Source organism: Nerophis ophidion, linkage group LG08 (assembly GCF_033978795.1).
Source record: "Nerophis ophidion isolate RoL-2023_Sa linkage group LG08, RoL_Noph_v1.0, whole genome shotgun sequence".
Taxonomy (NCBI): Eukaryota; Metazoa; Chordata; class Actinopteri; order Syngnathiformes; family Syngnathidae; genus Nerophis; species Nerophis ophidion.
In genome coordinates this window covers 38148031-38175490 of record NC_084618.1, presented here as the reverse complement: position 1 = coordinate 38175490, position 27460 = coordinate 38148031, and the positions used below count along the sequence as shown (strand labels likewise).

At 39.1% G+C, this 27460-nt stretch overlaps 1 protein-coding gene across 2 annotated transcripts in view; it reads right to left on the bottom strand.

The window, feature by feature from the left end:
* Positions 1 to 675: 675 nt before the first annotated feature.
* Positions 676 to 27460, bottom strand: part of zbtb10 (zinc finger and BTB domain containing 10) — a 60117-nt gene continuing 33332 nt past the window's right edge. The window contains exons 2-5 of one of the 2 annotated variants that reach the window (XM_061908502.1): positions 18163 to 19189; positions 7473 to 7529; positions 6535 to 6710; positions 676 to 4268 (exon numbers count right to left, since the gene is read on the bottom strand). In XM_061908502.1, the coding sequence (XP_061764486.1) occupies positions 3969 to 4268; positions 6535 to 6710; positions 7473 to 7529; positions 18163 to 19189 (1560 nt within the window). In that variant the 3' untranslated portion in view covers positions 676 to 3968. The remainder of the gene's footprint in view (positions 4269 to 6534; positions 6711 to 7472; positions 7530 to 18162; positions 19190 to 27460) is intronic. The other variant, XM_061908503.1, reaches the window with a different exon arrangement.

Below are 27460 nucleotides of genomic sequence, written 5' to 3'. Positions count from 1 at the left end.
ACCATCAGTGGGAGTTGGAGACCTCCAAGAGAGGATGTTTGTCATCCTAAAATGAACTAAATCAGACATGTTATTGCCACATAGGTAACCTTTGTGGTAGGACTGCTGCAAAATGCTGAGACACTCCCTTTTAAACAAAATCAGTCTAAAGATAGAAACTGCACAAAATAGTCATGGCAGGTCAAACGCAAGAAAAGGATAAAAGGAAAATTGCACAGGCAAGGGCTGCCACCTAGTGGTTAAAAGATGTACCGCAGGATATTGAAGTTTACCATCAGGTGGCTTGGGGTGAAAGTTCACTATTTATTACAGTAGATTCGATCCTTCGTTCAGGATCTTTCTGTGTGGAGTTTGCATGTTCTCCCCGTGACTGCGTGGGTTCCCTGCGGGTACTCCAGCTTCCTCCCACTTCCAAAGACATGCACCTGGAGATAGGTTGATTGGGAACACTAAATTGGCTCTAGTGTGTGAATGTGAGTGTGAATGTTGTCTGTCGAGCTAGTGTTGGCCCTGTGATGAGTTGGCGACTTGTCCAGGGTGTACAGCACCTTCCACCCGAATGCACCTGAGATAGACTCCAGCAACCGCGAAAGGAACAAGCGGTAGAAAATGGATAAGAATATTGGTCGGTTTATGATCAAATACGTAGGTTTTAAGGGAAGAAAAACATTGAAATAATGAGAGCAATATCAAAGTTTTATTCTTAAATGTAGTATAGAGAGGAACAGTAGTACAATTTATTTTTAGAACAGAAAAAAGAGAAGAATGTAGTTCCATCTTTGAAAACATCTGGTAAAAACGTAAAAAGAGTAACCTGAATTTTTGCTTTGTGTTCGGAGGGCACCGAGTTTTGCATCGCTGTGTGAAAGAGCAAAAAAGTTGAAAAATACAACTTTTTTTTGGTTTGTTTTTCTTTTCTTTCTTTTTTTTTCGCTTTTTTTGTTGTTTTTTGCAGCAACAGCGTAAAAAATACAGCCAACAGGAAATGGGGGGAGAGAACAATTACGTCTGTTAGTGTTTTTTGTTTCTGTTGTGTTGTCCATGTAAGAAATACAGCATTAAAAATCATTCATAACAATAAGTCAGTAGGATGGTAAATAGTATCAAAAGAACAAACACAGGACAGATGAAGTCGTGATGGACGAGCAGCACTGAAGAAAAGAGCAAGCGGAAGGGTCGTGGAAAAAAAAAAAAAAAACACCACAGCGGGAGATTTGCAAGTCCACCATAGTTAAATATTTTTTTCATATATATATATATTTATCTCATAGATTCTCCACACATATATATATATATATGTATATCCGTCATACAGGCCCACCCACAGTGATTTGAAGGTAAAAGTGACAGGGAAGATGAAGCTATGCTAAAATATTCTTCTTCTTCTTCCACTGAGTAAAGGGAGGTTACATGTTTCCGTACAAACTGCATATGAACACATATACTGCCGCTCCGAGCTTTATGTTAACATTTAAAAAAAAAAATGTGCTGATAACGAGGAAAATTAAAACGAAAAAGGGGGTGGGGTAAAGTGAATGGTAGCTTAGCATTAGTAAAAAATAAAAATTAAAAGAAAGCAACAATTACAGGTTTGTCTAGCCTATCGCCATTGCTCCTCCCATACATTATAACCCAACAATAACAATGAGCAATTTTGGTTGGACAAATAGAAATTAACAGTCTTGATTGCATTTTTTTTGGAGTCATATTATATATAATATTAAATAACAACAACAAAAAAGCATTTGGAAGAAATATAGTTCCACTTAGACCCATTTTTGGGGAAAGAAAAGCATTTAGAAAAAAAAAAAAAAAAAGACTCATGAACACACAAAATTTAAGTGCATGTCTATGATGGCGCCATAGAGATTCACGTTTTTTTTTTTTTTTGGAACGAAGTGTTTTCCTACCTGGCAGACCAAACAAAATTAACACAAAAAACGGGACGTCTCCTTACACAATCAAATATATAAACGCCGCTCTACGTGTGTGTGTGTACTCACACACAAAAATATATAAGTATATAGACATACATATATATATATATATATATATTATACATATATATATACACATACATACATATATATACACATACATACATATATATATACACACATACATATATGTACACACATACATATATGTACACACATACATATATATACACACATACATATATGTACACACATACATATATATACACACATACATATAGAAATATATATACATATATACACACAAACATATATAACTATAAATAAAAAACATACATACATTATATATGTACATATATACACATACACACATTATATATATATATACATACACATATATACATATATATGTGTATATGTATGTATGTATGTATATATATATAGGTGTGTGTGTGTGTATGTATATATATATATATATATATATATATATATATATAAATGTGTGTGTATATATATATATATATATATATATATATATGTATATATATATATGTATGTGTTTAAACTATTACCAAAAATAAAGACGTCCACTTAGGTCCTCGTTAAAAAGTACTGCCGGTAGTCCTAGCTACTTATAAAAAGGTTAAAAGCATGGCAAAGATTACCTGATAGTCGCCAGTGTTGTATAGGAGGTGAAGCGTAGTCAGTTATGACGACAAGAATCATAAGCCAGGGGTGTCCAAATCTTATTTGTGGCGGGCGTGTTCTGGAAATAAAATTAAATACCGCCCGCATCACTTTACAAAAAAGGATTTAGGGCCACGCTATGTAAAACTTAAGTGTAGGGGTATAGACAAACCTCCCCTGAGCTGCAGCAACTTCAGCAAAACAAATAATAAAATGCTTTTCAATAGCCGCTAAGATAACTTGAATATCATTTTTAGCTTTTTCGAAAAAAAGCGCACTAAATCTTCCGGGAATTTAGTTTTAACACTCAATGTGTCACACCCTGGCTGAGCATAACTTAGCCTACACTGGATTATTATTTTTTGCATCTTAAATTGAATAAGAACAAAGTAAATAATATCAAAGTGCCCCTGCTCCCCATAATTCAACATCGCGTTTGGACACCCCGGCTGTATGCCTGACTGTGTAGGTCCAGTATTTCTGCCACTAAAGCATTCATTACAGCACCAAATAATTTTGAAGAAAAAAAAAACAATTCAAGCTTTAAGTGAAGGTCAAATGCTTTTTGTTTCATCGACAATAAAGTGTTACTGTGACGCGGTGATTTGTATAAAGCTAACTAGAATAGTTCCCCCTTGCACTTTATAGATTTGTTTTAATATACATATGTATCTTTAGAAAGGTGGCTTTTCTTTTAAGCGTATTCAGTAGTTTTGAATTATTTTCTTTTCGTTCTCCTGCGAAATCTTGGTGTGCGGTCTGTTTGGCACAACGTCACAGCCCCTAAGCTTTTTAAATATCATAAATATGGCTGAGATACATTAGAGTCACGAAACAGATTTTTTGGTTCCAAGATTTGTGCAGGGAAAGCAAGAAAAAAAAAAAAAAAAAGCATAATTATAAACAAAAATACAGAACATAGTGAGCACATCTAAACACCATCTACACAAGAAAAAACAAAACAGAAATAAAAATTAGATTATCTGATAAGACCATAATAACTCTCTCTTTCACTCTTCTTAAATTAAATAATTAACTTTGTATGTTAAATGATTGGCCTAACCCCACGTCTACATCACCCTGCCCACTTAACAGGAAATAATAAAAATACATCACCAAAGAACAAAAACAACCTGATTTATCTTAGAATCTTTCTCTTGTGGGCATCAATAATATTAATAATAATAAAATCTGTACATGGCGGGGTTACCACGCTACCAAAGCTTTTTCAAATCGTTGTCAAACTCGCACAATTAAGCAACCTCAAGGTTTGATAGCACTTTGGAGTTGATTGTTACCAGCTTGTCGTCTTTTGTAGCACACATATATTAAACACCGATTCATTTAAAACTCTTTGTCCTCCTGCAGGGCAGCACCAGCGTTGCCCTCTGCCCAATTTGATTGGTCGTTGTCAGCAGGCTCCTCCCCCTCCAGGTCCTCGCCCTCCTCACCCTCGAAGTCGTCGTCGCGGGGGAATTCCATGGCCTCCATGGCCTCCAGACCCTCCTGAGTGGCCTGGTGTGAGTCGGCGCAGTCCACGCACACGCCGTAGCGCCGCGAGCCGTGGCGGATACCCACACTGGCGGCCAGCATGAAGATCTTCTTGCACACCATGCACTTGTACTTTTTGTCCTTCTTGTGCACCTGAGTTGAGAGGTGGGGTGGTAGGAATAGGATGGTGGGATGGGAATGTACAAGGTGAGATGCGTTTTGCTGAACCTTCTTTTGACTCCATTTTATTTTAGTTATCCACCAAGGGAACAATCCTCCTCCTTAAGCAGCTGAATGCTAAGATGTCCAGCTAGTTTGCAGTTACGTGAAGGCGTATGGTAGAAGAGCTGACATCATGGTAGCAACGGACAGGTACATTTTTTTAATAGCCTCTTGGTGTACTACTTAGGCAGCAATCACTGTAAAAATGTATCTCAGCTTGCTCCTCAAAAAGTTGCTACTCAGATGTCGGTGTTAACTCACAACACGTGTGTTACACTCGTGTTGTTAACTTCTTAGCGGAATTAATGCTAACTGAGCAATTTGGTCCTTTTCCGCTATTACAACATTGGTTCTGTTGCTGCATCATACTTGGTAAAAAGGAAACCTTGCAGTCAAAAAAGAGCTATGTTTTCCCTCTGTCTAATGCACTCCAAATCATTATCAAACCACAAAAGTTTTTAAACTTATTTACAATAATATGTATAATCCATCCATCCATCCATGTTCTAATGTGTTTTCAAATATCAGCCTTGCTACAATCATTGGCGGATTCCAAATACCGCCTCGTCCTCTTTGAGGTTTGGGTAAATAAACACCTTGGCTATAATGACAGCCAGCATTAGTTTACACTGGGGATGTAAAGATATCAAAATTTCACAGTACAATATTATCACGGTATTAAGGCTACGATATGATTTTATTCTGGAATTGTCAAAAAAAAAAGACTTTGTAGAAATAAAATAGTGTGTAAAATGAAGGGGCAGCAATGTTTGAGATAAACACACTTACTGTAATTCAACACAAACATAATTCTCAAATCCATCCATCCATTTACATGTTCTAATAATATTTATTACAACAAACATTTATTTTTTTGATGCCAAGAATTGTACAGAAACATACACTCTTTTAGTCAAATATCTGACAATTTAACCTTTAATATTTTTAAATACCTAAAAATGTTATGTTTAGTTTCACTGGCTTCAAATATATTTTCCGGGTGATGGTTTATCAAGTAGCTTCTCATATTTACCGCAGTGTGCCGAGTCCGCGCTCCGACCGGACGCTTTCCCTTCTCGGTGGCGCACCGTGACCCGCTCTGTGTGGCTTTGGAAACGCTTGGGACGAAGGTAGCGCTTTAGTAAGTAGACCTTCTGCCAAAGAGGTTATGTTTTTGCCAGAGCTTGTTTGTCTATTTGTTAATAACATAACTCAAAGTGTTATGGATGGACTCTAATTGAATGTTCAGGAAATGTCCATAAAAACAATTATCTAGTCTGATCACACTTCTCCCGCATGCGTCCTCCTTTTCTTCCCTTCAATGGCCCCAACCTTGCCGTCCTACACTGCGCAGAGGATTATTGGAGATGTAGTTTAATTTTAGACCAGTCAATGCAGAAGTGCCAGAGAAAAACTACACACACTAAGTTTTGGTTTAGTATCGTCAAGACGTCACAGCATTATTGAGATGATTTAGAAACCGCAATACCGTGGTATCTACAATTCTGTTATACCACTACTGTACACGAGTATACTACTATATATTGGGTCATGTAACGCATATACAGTGATGCCATACCAAAAGACCAATCTTGAAAAAAATGTATTATGCTTTCGTACACAAACTAACACACACAGAGTTCTGGACAGGGCAGCACGGCGGAAACAGGGTTAGTGCATGTGCCTCACAATACAAAGGTCCTACGTTCAATACCGGGCTCGGGATTTTTCTGTGTGGAGTTGGCATGTACTTCCCATGACTGTGTGGGTTCCCTCCGGATACTCTGTCTTCCTCCCACCTCCAAAAACATGGACTTGGGGATAGGTTGATTGGCAACACTAAATTGGCCCTAGTGTGTGAATGTGAGTGTGAATGTCTGTGTTGGCCCTGTGATGAGGTGGCGACGTGTACCCCGCCTACCGCCCTATTGCAGCTGAGATAGGCTCCAGCACCCCCCGCGACACCGAAAGGGACAAGCGGTAGAAAATAGATGGATGGAGTTCTGGACAATTGTTCGACCCTCACTGAAAAGACTATTTCCAGTGACATTTGCTACTTTTTAGTCTTTGAAAATATCTGTATACAATCATATATCAGTAGCTTATTTCCTGTATTAACACATTATTCGCAATATTGTGCGAACAAATCCTATTAAGTCGGTGTCATGAGGCTGCAAGTGTTTGTGTTTGCACTCACCAGGGAATGTCTCTTGACGTGCTCGCGGCGAGTGAACAGCTTTCCGCAGATGTCACAGCTGAAGGAGCGCACGCCCGAGTGGATGACCAGGTGCCTCTTGAGCGTGCGCCGGTGCTTGGCGATGTAGTTACAGTGGGGGCACTTGAGCTTGTTGATGGCGAGGAGCGGCGACTCGCCTGCGTCGGAGATAACACAAAACATGGTCAGCAAGAAAAGATAGAAGAATATGGATCTTCAACATTGTGTCTGTGCGTTAATAATAGCCTGTTAACATGGAGGATGGTGGGCCATGCAAAGTTATCGCTCGGCAACCTTCGCTTTCATCCACTCGACTCTTTAAGGGCGTTGCCACGGCAACAAGTGAGAGAGGGGTTCTGACTCAAGGCCGCATGAGGGGGTGCTCTGCTGTGTGTCAACTGGCCAGCACAATCCAATCAAAACAAAATAAAAAGACTGACACCATATCCTGCCTGCCTCCTTCCGTCCTTTTTGACGCTAACAAGCTATTTTGAACAGATGGTTTTGAGGGTAGATTGGACGTCTATTGATTTTAAAAGGGCTTCAAAATGGGAGTGAAGAGTCACAGGCTTTTGTTTGAGCCGTCGTCATGGCAGGTTGCTAGGGCACCAGGGGTGTGGTGGATGATTAGGGAGGGAAGTGTTGATGAGGTTACCTGTGTGAGTGTGTGTGTGTGTGTATATGTGTGCGCGTGTGTGTTTTGAGGCACAGACAGACATGAACAGGTTTCTAAATACTATGTACACAAGATTATTATTCATGTGCATGTTCCTTGAGAGACTACATTTAAAATCTCTAGCTTCAATTGAAAAAAAAATCCCCTCCTCCTTTTTAAGTCCTATTTTTTTTATTTTACAGCTCAAGATTGTCCACTTAACACTAAAACATGAGGAAGTTGTGTTCTCGAAGCGACATCTTACCATTCTCCCAGGATTCCCCTTGCTGGATGATGCTATACTGGATCTGATTGGCCAGCTCTGGGAAAGGAGTGGTAGTTTTGGGGGGGGAGGGGGGGGGGGGGGGGTTTATAGGACAGAAGGCAGAGGGAGAAAGAGAAGGTGAGAGAGGTGGTTCTCAGGTTTGTTTGATGTCAGCTAGGGATGAGGCAGTGGGGGGGAGGATAGGATGTGTTACAACACACTGTGTACACAACCAACCAGTCCTCGCATTAACAATGCCAGCTTGACTTACACAAACACAAACACCTCCATTGTATGTAAAGCAGCGTCAAAATGGGTGTGGGCCAGTTGAGGGCGGTAGTGGGGGTGGAGCTCAGCTTTGTGTGTGTGAGCACCTGTAAATGTGTGTGTGTGTGTGTGTGTGTGTGCGCGCGCGCGCGCGTCCAGTTTCTCCACCGACAGTCCTTAGATCCCGTTAAGGACAAGGCCAACGCGCTCCCTAGGTCAATATTTGGAAAACTGCCGCATTTGAGTGCCCGACACACCCTTTTTGACAATCTTGCAGGTATTAGTGGCCAACGGTGTGGGTTTGTGTTTGTATATCTTTGTTACATGGGACAATGCAAATTAATTAAGATATAAAAAGTAAATCTGCTAGATCGTAGTCAACGGCTAAGAAGGTCAGAAGGACGAAGACTAGAATCCAGCCGTCACTTTCAACTGTCTACCTTCAACACCAGCTGCCTTCATGCTCGCTAGCGTGTGTGGACAAAGAGGTGGAAAAAATGATTGTCCATAAGAGTTATTATCAGGTTTAAAGTATCCAAAATATTTAATGTTTTTTTTACAGTGGATGCAAATACATGCATCCACTGTACTCATTGTGCTTGGCCATTTTTGTTTTGGTAGTGACATACTGCGCATTACATTCAACACTTGCTTGCTTTCGCGGGCTCTAAAATGCTGCTACTACTGTATTTAAATGAAAGAGCAAAACAACACATCTGTTATCTGTTGATAGGTAAAAAAAACAAACATATTTGGCATTACCAGAAGAGGCACAGTTCACTTTTTTTTTTTAAGCTGTACAATACATTTCTTACATTATGAGCAACAAAATAAACACAGAAGCTATACCATTCCGATTTAGACATTTTGGTGCATTTATCTGTGCAGTAACTCGTTGTGTACACTTATAATGTAGGTTGAAGTCAAACTGGAGGAAATATGAGGAGTCAAATGCATACTGGTAGGGATACAAAAATCAATGGTGCGCCTCCTTGCCTTTTTTTTTTTTTTGCTTTGCAAGGTAATGTTGCGGAAGGCATGTGACAGACATTTCCAGCGCAAGTCACAACAAAAACCAGCACTGTGCATGGCGCGAGGCTAATCAGGTATTGGCGAGCCAGACTGCAGGGATATGCTGGCAGACTCAAACATTGGGTGAAAAAAAAGAAATAGTTGGGTTCGCTTACAATTCTTAGTGGGGTTGCGCGATATAGACAATATACAATGTAAATGATAATAATTTGGCCGACGATACAGCTTTTAATACTGTGGTCATATTGTGATGATGTATGTTGACGATACATTCGAGCGGTTTATCGCGAATTTGACAGGGACAAGTGAACAAAGGTGTCCTCAACGCATTACAACTTTCCTGGCTAGCGGCTAATGTTCCTCCAAAGTGCAGCATTTAAATCAGTAAACCTCATGGAAAATAAATTATGTTTTTACAAATATAAGAATCACTGGAGGAATAGAGAACAATGACTACCTGAACATGCTACACTACACAACACAAAGATACAAAAAAGCATAGCTAATTGCTAAGCATGAGCTCTTGTCTTTCATGTTCTTGCTAATTTCAGGTCCTAAATGGATGTCGAAGTTTACTAACTTCTCGGATTACATCATAAACCATCTACTTTTCAGGTGAGAGGCATGATTTATGAGCTACAAACCCCGTTTCCATATGAGTTGGGAAATTGTGTTAGATGTAAATATAAACGGAATACAATGATTTGCAAATCCTTTTCAACCCATATTCGATTGAATGCACTACAAAGATAACATATTTGATGTTCAAACTCATACACTTTATTTTTTTTGCAAACAATAATTAACTTAGAATTTCATGGCTGCAACATGTGCCAATGTAGTTGGGAAAGGGCATGTTCACCACTGTGTTACATCACCTTTTCTTTTAACCACACTCAATAAACGTTTGGGTACTGACGAAACTAATTGTTGAAGCTTTGTAAGTGGAATTCTTTCCCATTCTTGTTTTATGTAGAGCTTCAGTCGTTCAACAGTCCGGGGTCTCCGCTGTCTTATTTTACGCTTCATAATGCGCCACACATTTTCGAAGAAAGACAGGTCTGGACAGCAGGCGGGCCAGAAAAGTACCCGCACACATTTTTTATGAAGCCACGCTGTTGTAACACGTGTTTAATGTGGCTTGGCATTGTCTTGCTGAAATAAACAGGGGCGTCTATGAAAAAGATGGCGCTCAGATGGCAGCATATGTTGTTCCAAAACCTGTATGTACCTTTCAGCATTAATGGTGCCTTCACAGATGTGTAAGTTACCCATGCTTTGGGCACTAATGCACCCCCATACCATCACAGATGCTGGCTTTTGAACTTTGCGTCGATAACAGTCTGGATGGTTCGCTTCCCCTTTGGTCCAGATGACACGATGTTGAATATTTCCAAAAACCATTTGAAATGTGGACTCGTCAGACCACAGAACACTTTTTCACTTTGCGTCAGTCCATCTTGGACAGCAAGGGGTCTGTCGTCTGGCGGTGGTTCGGCTTCAAGCGGGAAGATGTTGAATAGACAACTTTAAAGGCCTACTGAAACCCACTACTACAGACCACGCAGTCTGATAGTTTATATATCAATGATGAAATATTAACATTGCAACACATGCCAATACGGCCGGTTTAGTTTACTAAATTACAATTTTAAATTTCCCGCGGAGTTTCCTGTTGAAAACGTCGCGGAATGATGACGAGTGTTTGTGACGTTATTGGTTGGAGGGGACATATTAGCCCAGCACCACTTACGGCTAAAAGTCGTCTCTTTTCATCGCGCAATTACACAGTATTTTGGACATCTGTGTTTCTAAATCTTTTGCAATTTGTTCAATTAATAATGGAGAAGTCAAAGTAGAAAGATGGAGGTGGGGAGCTTTAGCCTTTAGCCACACACAGTGTTTCCTTGTTGAAAATTCCCGGAGGTGAAGCTTTACTATGGATCACAGCGGTCAAGCGAACATAGTTCTGACCACTTGTCAACCGTCAGGTTTCGGTGAGAAAATTGTGGTAAAAAGTCGCCTCTTACCGGATATCAGCGGAGCTTCTGTCCTGCTGCAGCTTCGTGACGTCTCTCAGAGGCTGGCGTCAACACACCCGTGGACACGACCCTCCGACTATCAGGTACTATTTAACTCACTAAAACACTAGCAACACAATAGAAAGATAAGGGATTTCCGAGAATTATCCTAGTAAATGTGTCTAAAAACATCTGAATCGCTCCCGATGCAATGGATTTTTTTTTTAAACTTTATTTTTATTTTTCTAGTCCTTCACTCTAAATTTCCTCATCCACAAATCTTTCATCCTCGCTCAAATTAATGGGGAAATTGTCGCTTTCTCGGTCCGAATAGGTGTTGCTGATGAAAGCTCACATTGTAAACAATGTGAGGATGTGAGGAGCCCTCACACCGGTGACGTCATCGTCTGCTACTTCCGGTACAGGCAAGGGTTTTTTATTAGCAGCCAAAAGTTGTGAATTTTATCGTCGATGTTCTCTACTAAATCCTTTCAGCAAAAATATGGCAATATCTCGAAATGATCAAGTATGACACATAGAATGGACCTGCTATCCCCGTTTGAATAAGAAAATATAATTTCAGTAGGCCTTTAATTTGTCAAGTGTGGGGCACAAGCGTTGCTACCAAAAGTAGCATTACTGCTAATATGTACCGTCATTTCAAACGTCACCTGCTAACAACTGTTTAATGAATACAGTTTTGGTCAATTGACTTAGTTCTGATTTCCTTCTCTGCATGAAAGTTTAAAATGAGTATATATTAATGCAGTATGAACAAAAATGTTTTAATGTAGACACATAAAATCATCATACTGCTGTGATTATATGTATCAAGTGTTAATTCAAGGATAAGGCAAAATATGGAGATATATATCGTGTATTGTGATATTGCCTAAAAATATTGAGATATTAAAAAAAGGCCAGATCGCCCAACCCTACTTTGTCAATATTCAAGATACAAAATGTAAGTGGAGTATTGGTGGGGCTTTTTGAATGGTTATTTATTATATTTTATGGGCTAAATAGTGGAGCTTCCATTGGCTCTGCTATATACACACTTTTATTTAAGTTTTAGTATTTAGAATGCATCAAAACATAAATTAAGTTAAAGTACCAATGATTGTCACACACACACTTGGTTTGGTGAAATTTGTCCTTTGCATTTGACCCCTCCCCTTGTTCACCCCTTGGGAGGTGAGGGGAGCAGTGGGCAGCAGGAGTGGCCGCGCCCGGGAATCATTTTTAGTGATTTAACCCCCAATTCCAAACCTTGATACAGAGTGTCAAGCAGAAGGTAATGGCTCTGGTCTTTGGCCTGATTCGGTCGGGGTTTCAACTCACAACCTACTAACCACAAGGCCACTGAGTAGGTGATTGGTCGTCATGTCTTTCCTAATGATTGTGAACGATAGGCAAAATTCCCAAAAAAGTGCATTTCCCCTTTAAGCCTGGAGTATCTCTCGCGTCACTTAACTTTCGTAAGCGACACATCTTTACCCTCCTGTCTGAATAGTCTCCCGCAAGGCATACGTGCGCCTCTTAAAAATCCTAGGTTCACGTCACCGGCGACGCAGAGCTGCGATTGGTTAGTTTTTGCTGAGGAGGTTCACTGAACACAGGCGAGCAAACAGTGCTTGAAACGCAAAAATTACTGTATGATAAATATATATTTACATATATACTGTATATGTATGTGGCTGAGAACAACAGGACCAAGGTTCTGTGGGACTTCAACTTCCAGACTGACAAACAGCTTCTGGCTAACCAAGTAGACATAGTGATGGTGGACAAAGAGCAGGTGGTGATGATAGACGTGGCAATCCCAGCTGACGCCAACATCAAAAAGAAGGCACACGAGAGACTTGAGAAGTACCAAGGGTTGAAAGAGCAGCTGGAACGGATATGGAAGGTCAAGGCTCGTGTTGTCCCCGTGGTAGTGGGGGCGCTCGGAGCAGTAACCCCCAAACTGGGAGGGTGGTTCTAACAGATCCCAGGGAACAACATCTGAAGTCTTAGTCCAGAAGTGCGCAATCCTAGGAACAGTCAAGATACTGCGCCGAACCCTCAAACTCCCAGGCCTCTGGTAGAGGCCCAGGAGCTTGAGGATGAAACAGATACTTCCCCACCAGAGTAAGAAGATTTTAATTATATATATACACACACACACACATATATACATGTGTTTGTGCATATATATGTGTGTATATATACTGTATAAACAAAAATGTGTGTGTGTGTACATACATATACACTAGGGGTGTAACGGTACGAAAAAATTTCGGTTCGGTAAGTACCTCGGTTTAGAGGTCACAGTTCGGTTCATTTTCGGTACAGTAAGAAAACAACAAAATATAATTTTTGGGGTCATCGAGAGGAGCCAGATGAGGTGGTTCGGGCATCTGGTGAGGATGCCACTCGAACGCCTCCCTAGGGAGGTGTTTAGGGCACGTCCAGCTGGTAGGAGGCCACGGGGAAGACCCAGGACACGTTGGGAAGACTATGTCTCCCGGCTGGCCTGGGAATGCCTCGGGATCCCCCGGGAAGAGCTAGACGAAGTGGCTGGAGATAGGGAAGTCTGGGCTTCCCTGCTTAGGCTGCTGCCCCCGCGACCCGACCTCGGATAAGCGGAGGATGATGGATGGATGGATGGATGGGTTATTTATTTACCAAATTTGTAAACAACGGCATAACATACATAGACACACAGGGTCCATTGCCAAGGTTAATGTGGTCAACATCTATAAAATAAAAACTAAATAAGATAAGGCTCAGAATGGTTTCTTAAAAAAACCTTTCTACATATAAAGTGCTTTTTTTTGATTGATTGATTGAGACTTGTATTAGTAAATTACACAGTACAGTAGATGTTCCGTACAATTGACCACTGAATGGTCGAGCGGGGTGTATAAAATAGTCAGGAAATGTCATGAATACAAAGGATTATGGGTATTTGTTATGTTGCGTTTATGTTGTGTTACTGATCGTACATGTTGTAGTAGGCGACAAAGCCAATGGCTTCATAGCACGCCCTAATACTTATTATCTGGGTGACTGCCGGCAGTCATTCAAGAGAATAATAGCGTCTCCTATTGTCTTCTTCGCTTTATGACACGGGTCTTAAATAGCTCTTTGAATGGCAAAGGATACCGATCCCAGAACCATGTATATCAAATATTTCCGGATGGTTCAACCGCCACCCGCCCGAATCTAATTAAAATCTATTTTTTCGTCATGTCAACCGCCCGACTCGCGGTGTATCCGCGGACTCCGCAGATGAGACCGCAAACCGCGCATCTCTAGTACACACACACACATACATACGCATATATATATATATATATATATATATATATATATATATATATATATATATATATATATACACATACATACACACACATATATATATACATATATATATATATATATATATACATACACACACATACATATATATATATACATACACATATATATATACATATATATATATATATATATATATATATACATATATATATATATATATATATATATATATATATATATATATATATATATGTATATATACACACACATAGTTTATTATTTGTGCATAATTGGCAAGTGATGAAACAAACATTTAATATTTCTGAGATATACCCACAGACAGCAATCTTCAAAATTTGAGGTTGATCTTTTCGGCTTTTAAGGGGAGAAAGGCTCCCAGCAGCACGTAGCAAGTGTGACGTCAGGCCCAGCAAGCATGAAGTTGCAGTTAAAATGTGATGTTATGTAAGCATGTAGCACACGTAAAAATCATTAGCTATTATACAGTAAGGGTTCGGCATTTGCAACCTCACATATTCACAAATGTCTCTGCTTTATAGCTTAACTAAAATGTGGTATGATTACACCATCTTCATGGGGAAAAAAAGAGAGCTGCAGCTCTGAATCCAGCAGAGGGCTCTTTGTCACATCAATAGACTCGATTTCTCAGCAGGAAGATGCTTTGACAAGATGTTATGTTGTGTAACTGCATGATTTGTATGTATGCAGTTCTTTCTTAAAGTGTAGAACTTCATTTAAAATGTGGTTATTCATTGTGAGAGGCATATTATATGGGTTAGATATTTATATATAGGCAAAATGATGTCTTACCAAACGTAATATATATACATACTGACCTCATTCAAGCTCACACAATTATTAATTACATGCCCAGAACACACTGCCGTGGACAACCAGTTCATTTGCATTAAAGCCACAGACACCAAAAAGGATGTTTCCAGTAGAGCTGGCTTACTAAAAGCACTTTTGAAGCATCATGGCTGGATTTAGAACAAAACACATCGACTGCACTATTGTGGGACCTCTGACACTTATTTAAAAATGGTCAAAAATGCAACAAAATGAAACCTTTAATATAGCAAAGAGGAGTAAAAACTTGACATTTGTATTTGGGCAAAGCTCAGGGCTGTGGGAACCCTTCGAGGGGGGAAAAAAAAGAGAAACATTTAGAAAAAAAAGGTACATTTCTATAAGTGTTAAGTGCTGCTATGTAAACTTGAAAGTGTGCATTTTTACAATTTATGTTACCTATACATTTATTCTCATCTACCAACCTCTTTCGGCTGTCTTTTTGACATTTACATGTCCCATATAATGTACCACAGAATGTTTGGGATATTTTAGTAGATAATTTACTAACAATGAGATAGGCTCCAGCGCACCCCGTAACCCCAAAAAGGGACATGCGGTAGAAAAATGGTTGGATGGATTATCACTAGCCACGTGTACATGGACAACATCTATTTAATCTGATCATCATTCGGATTACAATATTACTGTGTACATGGACCCTGAGAAAAATGATCTGATTACGACGTACATTTTCATGCATCACACCTTAAATAGAAAAACTTTACTTTGACATGCGTAGAACCTAACATAAATGGAAAGGTGTGTTATTTGTGCTATGGCGCCGTCTTATGGACGAGTTTGCTCACTGCAAGTTCTGACTAAACAGTGACTTCCATTGTAAACACACTGCTTTGTGCATTTCTGCTTGTCCGTCCTTATCACGGTATTTATTCATATTTTTTTTCCTTCTATTTACAACTTTTGTTGTACCGCTCTTTTTGAAAGGGAGCTGTTCTGTGCTTTTTATGTTGATATTATGTGCGGGTTGCGGCGTGTCTGCTAGTTATGACATTTTGTGTATGTGTTTGAAACTAGCAGTAAGCACGTGGAGTTGCTGTAATGTCATGAACAGCTCATTAAGACGACAACTGGATCCCTTGTTTTATTGTTACATCGAAACATGACACTCAAGAACATATTTGTGTTTTTGCTAGTCTCGTTTTAAAGCAACAAACTCAACAGTATATAACGCCACTTCTGTACATGTTGAACGTTAGGACACAGCAGCAAGACAATCGCTTCATGCCGATACTATTACATTTAGTGCCCCTCCACCACTAAAATATAGCTGACATCAAAGACATGCGCAGTAAGGATAATTGTAACCCACATTTCGGAATATGTGTTTTCTTGCGCTACAAACCAAATGACTTTCGGCATAAACTACCTGTCTCGATCGGAATTGACTTTTGATCCGAACTAGTGAAATCAGGTTAGAATATTCCGAATGACTTGTGTACATGAATAACTTTTATTCCAGTTAGGTTTTTAATCCGATTAAATGTGTCCATGTACTACTGAAAATGTAATGTATAATTCTATACAATGCATGCAAAGATCTCAGAATTTTTTTCCCATTTGGTAAATCGATGCTGCAGCCATGCCCAATTAGGTAATAAACTTACCGTGTTGTGACCTATATTTACAGATCGTCACGTCAAAAATATACATTGTCACCTGATACTAATAGATACTGTAGAACTACAACTGGTTGAGCACTAACAGTGTTCGAGTTGTAATCATCCAAATATGATTAGCTGCAAAGTAGACAGCCGTAAACATTGTGGACTGGAGAGCGAACGGAATCGACAACAAGTAAGCTTGTTTCGTTGCGGCGTTAAGGCAAGAGGAACAGCGAGTACCCATAGCTGAGGTGAGCAAATTTTGTATGGATCGTATTTTTATTGATTATTTTTTATTTTATTTTTTTTTAAAACATGTTGCAGCGAAAATTAATGTTTAAAAACACAGATTTCTGCATTTTTGCGTAAATTTCACATATCTAAAAAGCTGCATTAAGACTGCACTGGTCTCACACTAGCCATGGAGAGGCCATTAGCACTCCCCCTAGCATCACTTGTGGAGCGCATTAGAGGAGCTGGAGGAGGAGCTGCAGGCACTAAGAGCATTGGAGCGCATTTAGGGGAGGCCTGAGGGAGAGAAATGTTTCCCCTGCTTTCTTCATTATCCTGCATTAGGGAGGGCTTCTCTCTCTCTTTCTCTGCAGCACATCCAACAACAGCCCCCCACACACCCATCCATTCCATAATATCAATGTAGAGAACCACACTCTAATGGCCGAAGGAGAGATTACGGCATACAAAAGGGATGAAGCTGTGCTAGATTAAAAGGTTATTCAAGGGAATCTAGAAAGAACAAAATAAAAATCAGTTAAACAACATAAAGATGGATTAGCATTCAGTGTATAGGCCTTGTGAGATCTTTATTCTTTTACAGCGACCAAGGCAATAACTGATAGAGGCTGGACACACTTCTGAGGGGACAAAGCGATCCAGGCGGGCTTTAACGCGGGTAAGCCGCCCTGGCTCTGGAGTGATTAGTGGAGATCATCAGCGGACGACGGGCAGGTTGAGAGCTCAATAAGCACACACATCCCTGCTGGGAAGTGCAACTGCGGCAGTCGGACTAGACATAAAACGACACAAGCGCACTAACTCTTTTTTTATAATGCACATTTTCTGGTATCAATAATGTGATTTATGGCCAAAGATTGTATTCAAACTAGTATAATTATAAGTATAATTATTCTGGAGCATCTTGGAATAAATTATTTTCAACTGATACATTTCACTTACAAACAGTCCTAATAACTTTTTTTTTAAGTTGTATTTAATACATATGACTGTCACCCAAAAAAGGACAACAATCCCAATAAATCTGACGCGCTCCTAGATTTAAAAAAGGCAGATGGGCAAAAAAAGTATAAGGTTGCTGTTAAAATGTGAATGTAACATTAGTGTAGCTAACATAGCTATGCTAGTGTTGCTAACATTGGTGTCCTCCTGTCCCACAACTTAAGTTACAATAATGTATGCAGTGTATATACTGTATCTATTACGTTGAGTGACAGTAGTTTATGTGTAAAAAATCAGATAAAGGGGAGGTTGCGACGATCATTGTGTTTGACTTTGGAAAAGCTCTGTAATGTGTACAGGTGTGCGTCATACCGGCGTTTTCTGAGAGTGAAGAGAAGTCTTCTCTGGGGTAAGAAGCTGACGGCTGGATGAACATCCCCTCTTCGAAGCCCTCCTCAGGCTCTGGCGGGAAGTTGTAGACGAACCTCCGCGTGGTGGTCTGCTTTTTCCGGCGTCCGCTCCCGGCAGCAGCGTCCGGCGCCTCGCGTTTTATCTCTGCACCTGTGCCACCGTCCGTGGCCGGCTCGTTCCAGACGAACACTTGGGCAGCTGTCGAGCGCGGCTCGTTGGTCTCTGCTGAATCAGAGGAGTTGTCGTTGTGCTGGCTCCAGCTCCGCGAGGCCCCAGGGGGCACCAGGGCACAGCCCTCACCCCCGACCGTCGTCACCTCGATGTCGCTGGACTCCTCCTTTACTCTGCCGCAGTCTTCCTCGTCTTCCGTTGCGGCCTCTTTTCCTTGGTTGTTGCTGGCTTTGATTGACAGCTTGGACAGGATGCTTGTCGCCCAGAAGTTGGTCGGCTTCCGGTCTGGACCACGGTGCCCGTCTTTGGCCACCGTCTGCCTCTTGTTGTAGTCCACTACAACCGAGTCGGGGGCCTCCTGCTTGATGCTGATGTTGAGGGCATCCTTGATGAACGCCCGGCACGAATGCACCACCTCGGTCATCTGGAGGTAACTCGCCACAGACATGACCTCGATGGCGTTTTGGCTCGTGAGCAGCAAGTTCCCCGAGTAGAGGAAGTCCAGAATGACCGAAAAACCCTGGATGGCAGCCACGTCCAGGTGCGTAACAGTGGCCTGGTCCTGAGGCTCGGTCTGGGTCAGACAGTAGAGGGTTTTAAAGTAGCGGCTGCCCGCCACCAGGATGTTTTTGTGCGCGCGGAACACTTGGCCCGAGACGACGATGTTGACATCGCAAAGGATGCCACTCTTGCGCTGCTTGTCCAACTCCTGGAGCAGCTGGTAGCAGTACGAGTTCTCATGGGGCTTGTTGCGGAAGTCTTCGTCGGAGGAGTTGGTGGACGGGCTGGCGTTGTCGGCGGGCCTCCCCATCTCCATCTTTAAGACACAGAGAACACATTTGCTGTTGGACATTGCGAGGACTCCACTGGCCGTGTGCATAATAAAGCTCTATTGTGTGTTTATACAAATGTTTCATGCAGGAGCCTCATCTTTACAAAACACTCTGCGAATCATCAAACACCCCGAGGGTTCCTGACACGCCCGCCAGAGGGGCGAAACCGGTTCAACAGGCTTCAAAAGGGGAGCGGGGATACAAATGAGGTACAATGGAGGGATGGGCTGTGCAGCCTGGAATTCATTACCGTGTTACAGTTCCAAGCATGGCTAAAGTTCAGTAGAGATTCTTTGGGAGAGCTGCTCTCCTGACTCGAAGTAAAAAATGTTATCAAAGATTACGGAGTGTTTTGCTTTAACATTTGTTTTGATAGATGGTTGTTACGGGTTTGATAAAATACATACATGAGGAAAGATGACTACAAAAAAGGAAGAGAATCAAATATACCGCAAATATATTGCATTGGGAATCCGTCCCAATGCAATCGCGTTTTTTTTTTAACTTTTTTTTTTTTTTTTCTAGTCCGTCGCTATCAATATCCTCAAACACAAATATTTAATCCTCGCTCAAATTAATGGGGAAATTGTCGTTTTCTCGGTTCGAATAGCACTTTTTGTTGGAGGCTCCCATTAAAAACAATGTGAATATGTGAGGAGCCCCCACACATGTGACGTCATCATCTGCGACTTCTGGTAGAGGCAGGGCTTTCTATTAGCACCAAAAGTTACGAACTTTAATCCTTTCAGGAAAAATATGGCAATATTGCGAAATGATCTGGTATGACACATACAATGGACCTGCTATCCCCATTTAAATAAGAAAATCTCATTTCAGTAGGCCTTTAAAGAACCGTTCAAAAAGACTGGCTCGTTGTTATAGTTAGTTTTTTGTATGTCAAGGAAATAATCCTTAGTATAAATTGTGGATAGGAATATTTTAAATTTACATGAATTACTCTATTGGTGGGAATTATTCTGAAATATGGTAAATGGGTTGTTCCAGTAGAGCGCTTTTCTACCCCTTTTTAAGGAGCCCAAAGCGCTTTGACAGTATTTCCACATTCGCCCATTCACACACACATTCACACACCTCTCCAAGGTTTCTCATAGTCATTATTGTCACTGTCACCAACGTCCCACTGGGTGTGAGTTTTTCCTTGCCCTTATGTGGGCTCTGTACCGAGGATGTCGTGGTTTGTGCAGCCCTTTGAGACACTTGTGATTTAGGGCTATAAAAAAAAACATTGATTGATTGAAGTATAAAAAGGACTAATCCACTATGGTAAAATCAAATTTGCCTGAGAGGGTGGGGGTTGGGGGGGAATCAAACAGATTTAGACTGAGCAACCAAAACACAACCATATCAGAGAAATGCAAGCGAGTGGTAATTGCCCTGATTTGTTTTCAATCAAAAAAGATTATTTCCTCCCTAACCACAGATTGCATGTTTTATGTCAAAAAAAGTTTACATTTCCGCTTTAAATTAAAGTCTTTTTTCAAGCAAATCCCATTTCAGCTGTCTTCCACTCAAGTTGGGCATATCTAACTAATTCAAACTACTTCTTGCTTCTTTCTAGTGTTTTCAGTTGACACTTTTTACCACCGGGTGACGCATTGCCCTTTCTTTTGGTCAATTATTTCTTACAGGCAGAGAACTAGAGAATGCTATCTTAAGGCAATGGTTTTGTCGAATGGCTGTATAAAATACACTACTGTTTGTATCGTAACAAAAGACACTCGGTTCAAAGAGTTGGCAAGGTTATTTGTATGCTGTGCACAAGACAGCCACCTGCGGGACTGGAATGGACCACCACCAAGGGGCTATTCACATCACAGGACTTATATATTGTGAAGGACAAGCATTTGCAACGTTGTGTTGTGTTGGTTTGACTTAGGGCTGGGCGATATATCGATATACACGATATATCGTGGGTTTGTCTCTGTGCGATATAGAAAATGACTATATCGTAATACTCGAGTTAGGGCTGGGCGATATATCGATATACACGATATATCGCGGGTTTATCTCTGTGTGATATAGAAAATGACTATATCGTAATATTCGAGTATACGTTTTCACGCAGTTGCTTTTAGCTGCGGGCATTACACTACAGGCTCTTCTCACTCTTTCCTGACTCTCCTTCTACCAGACAAGTGGGCGCACAAACTTACACACGTCACATACTGTCACGTTATACATCACATACGTATATGCCCTCGCACAGCAGAGAGGTAGCAGACTGGGTAACGTTAGCTGTGATGCTAACGTAGCCGTACGAGTAGTAATACGAGAGAAAGAAGTATATAACGCAAATGAAGGAAGACTTAATTCCCAATAAAAACAGCAGAGGGTCCATCGTCTGGCGGTGGTTTGGCTTCAAGTGGGAATATGTCGGACAGACAACCGTAATTTGTCAAGTGTGGGGCAAAAGCGTTGCTATAAAAAGTAGCATTCTTGCTAATATGTAGCATCATTTGAAAAGTCACTCGCTAGAGAATGAAGAGAATTTCATAACGTCCGTAGTAACCTACCAACTAGTGAAGGACAAATACTATTTGATTTCATATTATGCAGCTCATTTTTATTTGACACTTAAAATGTCTCTGAAAATCTTGCACTTTCTGTTTTGGAAATGACATGAATGTTTATGCCATTGCTTAATAACTTTAATAAATACACTTTTGGTCAATTGACTTAGTAGTAGGGATGGGCGATATTGCCTTTTTTTAATATCGCGATATTTTTAGGCCAATATGTATTACGATATTTTGCCTTGGCTTTGAATGAACACTTGATGCATATAATCACAGCAGTATGATGATTCTATGTGTATACATTAAAACATTATTCTTCATACTGCATTCATATATGCTACTTTTAAATTTTTATGCAGAGATGGAAATCACAACTAAGTCAATTGACCAAAAGTGTATTTATTAAAGTCATTAAGCAATGGCACAAACAATCAAGTGATTTCCAAAACATAAAGTGCAAGATTGTCAGAGACATTTTAAGTGTCAAATAAAAATGAGCTGCATAATAGGAAATGAAATAGTATTCGTCCTTCACTATGTGGTATGTTACTAAGGTTATGAAATTCTCTTCATTCTCGAGCGAGTGGCTTTTCAAATGATGCTACATATTAGCAATAATGCTACTTTTTATAGCAACGCTTTCCCCCCCCCACACTTGACAAATTACGATTGTCTGTTCGACATATTCCAACTTGAAGCCGAACCACCACCAGACGATGGAAACCCTGCTGTTTTTAATGGGAATTAAGTCTTCCTTCATTTGTTACCAGATCCGCACCTTCTTTCTCTCGTACGGCTATGTTAGCAGCTAACGTAGCCCAGTATGCTACCTCTCTGCTCTGCGAGGGCGAATACGTATGTGTCGTATGAAAGAATGTGCGCCTGCTTGTCTGTGGAGAAGGAAAGACAGGAAAGAGTGACAAGAGCCTGAAGTGTACACCCGCAGCTAAAAGCAACTGCGTGAGAACGTATACTCTAATATTGCGATATAGTCATTTTCTATATCGCACAGAGACAAACCCGCGATATATCGTATGTATCGATATATCACCCATCACTACTTAATTGTGATTTCCCTCTCTGCATCAAAGTTTAAAAGTAGCATATATGAAAGCAGTATGAATAAGAATGTTTTAATGTAGAGACATAGAATCATCATACTGCTGTGATTATGCATCAAGTGTTCATTCAAGGCCAAGGCAAAATATCTTAATATATATCGCATATCGCGATATGGCCTAAAAATATCGAGATATTAGAAAAAGGCCATACCACCCAGCCCTAGTTTGACTTTAATGAGACTTTTTGGGGGGGGAAATGTATTGGACTTATTAGCAAAGTCTAAAAGACATCAGTCATGTTCTACTCCTGAACATGTGTTTATCTTGCACACAAAATAAATATTTGTCAAAAATGTCTCCCTAGGATAGAATACAATACTTTATTTTGTCATTGTAAAATAATACAACGACCATTTTGATGGGTGACTGTGAACAGCATCTGAAGATACAATATACAATAATAAATATTTAAAAAAAATTAAAAACATACACTGCTTAAAAAACTTAAAACTGCAAGATAGACTAAAATAATTGTTCATATTGTGTCCGTCTGTGTTCTGTATGTCCGGTATTTGTTTGTATACCTATGTGAGGTATGCGTGTGTGAGAGAAGGCATTTGGTAGGAGGAAGAAGAAGGCCACGGCCTTGGGAAAAAACCTGTTCTGGAGTCTGTTTCTCCGAGTTTTAATAAACCTGTATCACCTCTCTATTAGTTTATTTCTAAAAAACACCACATGGTGGTGCTGTTATTAGTCCCCAAAGTTTGACGTCTATATATATCCGAGTTCCTTCAGGAAAATTAACATCTTCAGCACAATCCTATTCAAGATCAGACAGACATTACAGGGAGACAGAACAAGATCGCTGACGGGTCTGCCGACTTCCGGCGGCCCTTACAAAAAAAGGTGAGATACAGGTAAACAAGGTGGGCGAATGGGAGAAAAAATTAAAAGATTAATATAAAATAACATAAAAAAATTGGTCTAAGCCTAGGCCTCTGGAGAGGGGGTCCAGACTGAGGCCAAGGGGAAAAACAACAACTCATAGCCATAGTACACAACCCTCTTACATGTGTGTAGGGAAACATCAAACATCAAAGAAAACAAAGGACATGAAAGACATTAAAGCAGCAGAGCTGATACAACCAGCCACTTCTACATACAGCTATGAATAAAAAGTAAAACAAACATATACACTGTGGTGGCCTCTGCGGTGTTCCACGCCATCGTCTGCTGGGGTGGAGAGAGTATGGCCAGAGACAGGAGCAGACCCAACAAAGCAACCAAGAGAGCCAAATCTACTCTACTACAAGGCGGCATATTAATTTCACAGACATATTACACCGTTCGCTTTTCCCTTCAACAACAGCATTTCTACTACTAATGGCACACTTCCTGAGAGACAACAAACACTACTTTTGAACAAATGATGATCCAGAACCTTACATATGTTTTAGCCTGAATATACAGAGGATGAGCTACAAGTTATAGAAACTGTGTGCTAAACAAACTGGGCTAAAGACAAATACTTTATAGACCATGAACAAAATAATACAACCACTTACTGTACAATGTCTGTGCTCAGTGGAATGTTTATATCTTCCTCTTAGATTAATAATTATTCATAATCCTCACACAAGTATGAAAAAAAAGTACAGCCGGTGAGCGTCTTTTCATGTCTTCCTTGCCATCTCCGGTTATAAGTTGGAAGTCAAAGTTGACCAACTACTAAGTTTATGGCCACAACTTTCCACTATCTAGGTGAGAGGCACAAGTTATAACAGGGGTCGGGAACCTTTTTGGCTGAGAGCGCCATGTAAGCCAGATATTTCAAAATGTATTTCCGAGAGAGCCATATATTATTTTTTTAACACTGAATACAACTAAATGCGTGCTTTTTTTAAGTAAGACCAACATTTTTAGAGTACAATAAGTCTTTTATCTTTTAATAACATTGTTATTCCAAAGTTAACCAATAATAAATACTATAATACTTCTTACCATTAATGGGACATTTTGAACAGGTGCGATAGAAAACGAATGGCTGGATTAAAATGCATGAGAATTTATTATAATTTGAACGTTATTTTTAACACTGTGATTACCAGCGGATTTATTAATTACTTATTGTGTTAAGCAATGTCAGCTAAGATTTATCTGAGAGACAGATGCAGTCATCAAAAGAGACGCATCTGGCTCTAGAGCCATAGGTTCCCTACCCCTGCGTTATTATCTAGAATTAACTTCCACAAACCAGAGGAAATGCAGCAGCAGCAGCAGCGCAATATATCAATACTGTAACTGCACATGCTCGTTAGCGCTCTGTGATCACAGCACCACTAAAAAGAGTTTGTCTAAGTTAGCGTTATAACAACAATATGGCTAATTCTTGGTTAATATTCAGGTCACGGGATGTAAATACAGTATTTTTGGCGAGTTTTTTTTTAGAGAGATTTTTGGGCGGAATAGTGTACTCACATTAGCTGCGTTTTTAGCCACCTTGTGCTTGTATTTTATGACTTAAAATGCATAAAAAAAGGAAAAACGTGTTCGTGTCTTACATAGAAATGGTGAATGATTGACAGAATTTTAAAAAAGAACAGCTTAAATAATTGAGAGATTTTGAGGATATTTTATTGCATGTACGCTAGCATATCTCCCAAAGCATTTTAGAAACAACCCATATTATATACATATATATATATATATATATATATATATATATATATATATACATATATACATATATATATATATATATATATATATATACATATATACATATATATATATATATATATATATATACATATATATATATATATATATATATATATATGTATATATGTGTATATATATATATATATATATATATATACACATATACATACATATACATATATATACATACATATGTATATACATATATATATACATATATACATATGTATATACATATATATATACATATATACAGATATATATATATACATATATATACACACATATATATATACACACATATACATATATATATATATATATATATATATATATATGTATATATGTGTATATATATATATATATATATATATACACATATACATACATATATATACATACATATGTATATACATATATATATACATATATACAGATATATATATATACATATATATACACACATATATATATACACACATATATATATACATATATATATATATACATATGTATATATATACATATATGTATATACATATATACATACATACATACACATATATAAATATACATATATACATATATACACATATATATATATACATACATACACATATATATAAATACATATATATATACATACATACATATATACACATATATACATACATATATATATATATACACATACATACATACATACATATACATACATACATACATACATACATACATACATACATACATACATACATACATACATACATACATACATACATACATACATACATACATACATACATACATACATACATACATATATACATATATACATACATACATACATACATATACATACATATATATATATATATATATATATATATATATATATATATATATATATATATATATATATATATATATATACATATATATATATTTATGTAAGGGGTGTAACGGTACACGTATTTGTATTGAACCGTTTCGGTACGGGGGTATCGGTTCGGTTCGGTGGTGTACCGAACAAAACGGACATATTAAGTAGCGCACCGCACGTTGTGTAAACAATGCACACCGAGGCACCATGATTTAATTTACGTGGACCCTGACTTAAACAAGTTGAAAAACGTATTAGGGTGTTACCATTTAGTGGTCAATTGTACGGAATATGTACTGTACTGTGCAATCTACTAATAAAAGTTTCAATCAATCAAAAATCAACAACACGCGGCATGCTAGCAACGACTGGGCTATAATAGACTGACCATACCTCCTCTTTTCACGGGATATGTCCTCTTTACGGAGCTGTCCAGGTGGAGTTTCTTAAATGCCTCGAATGTCCGGCATTTTGAGTTAGGGTTGCATGTATTTTCAATGTACGTTCAGGGTATAGAAGGGGTTAAAAAGAAAACACATTGTGTGCGTAGCAACATTCGTGAGGGAGGGGCAGAGCCAGAGAGAGCGAAAGAGTTATGATAAATGTGCATGCTTCGCCAAGCTCTGCTTTTTACCCATATATTTATCAGATTTAATTTTTTATTACCTATAGCAGGGGTGTCAAAAGTGTGCCCCGTAGGCCATTTGCGGCCCACAGCTAATGTTTTAAAGGCCCATGGCACATTCTAAAAATACTATTAAAATAAACAAAAACATAAACAAAAGTGAAATAAAAAAGCTTAAAGGCTAAATGTAATTTAGAAAAAGTTGCAAAGTTGACTAATAAAACAAAGCTGTTTTTTTTCTTCTTTCAAACAGTCATTGCTCAAAACATAATCCATCCATCCATCCATTTTTTACCGCTATTCCCTTTCGGGGTCGCGGGGGGTGCTGGCGCCTATCTCGAATCAAAATCAATCTTATTATGAATTATTGACCTATCCAAGTTTCCGATTACTTCACATCAAATATTCCACTAAAAAAATATTCTGGG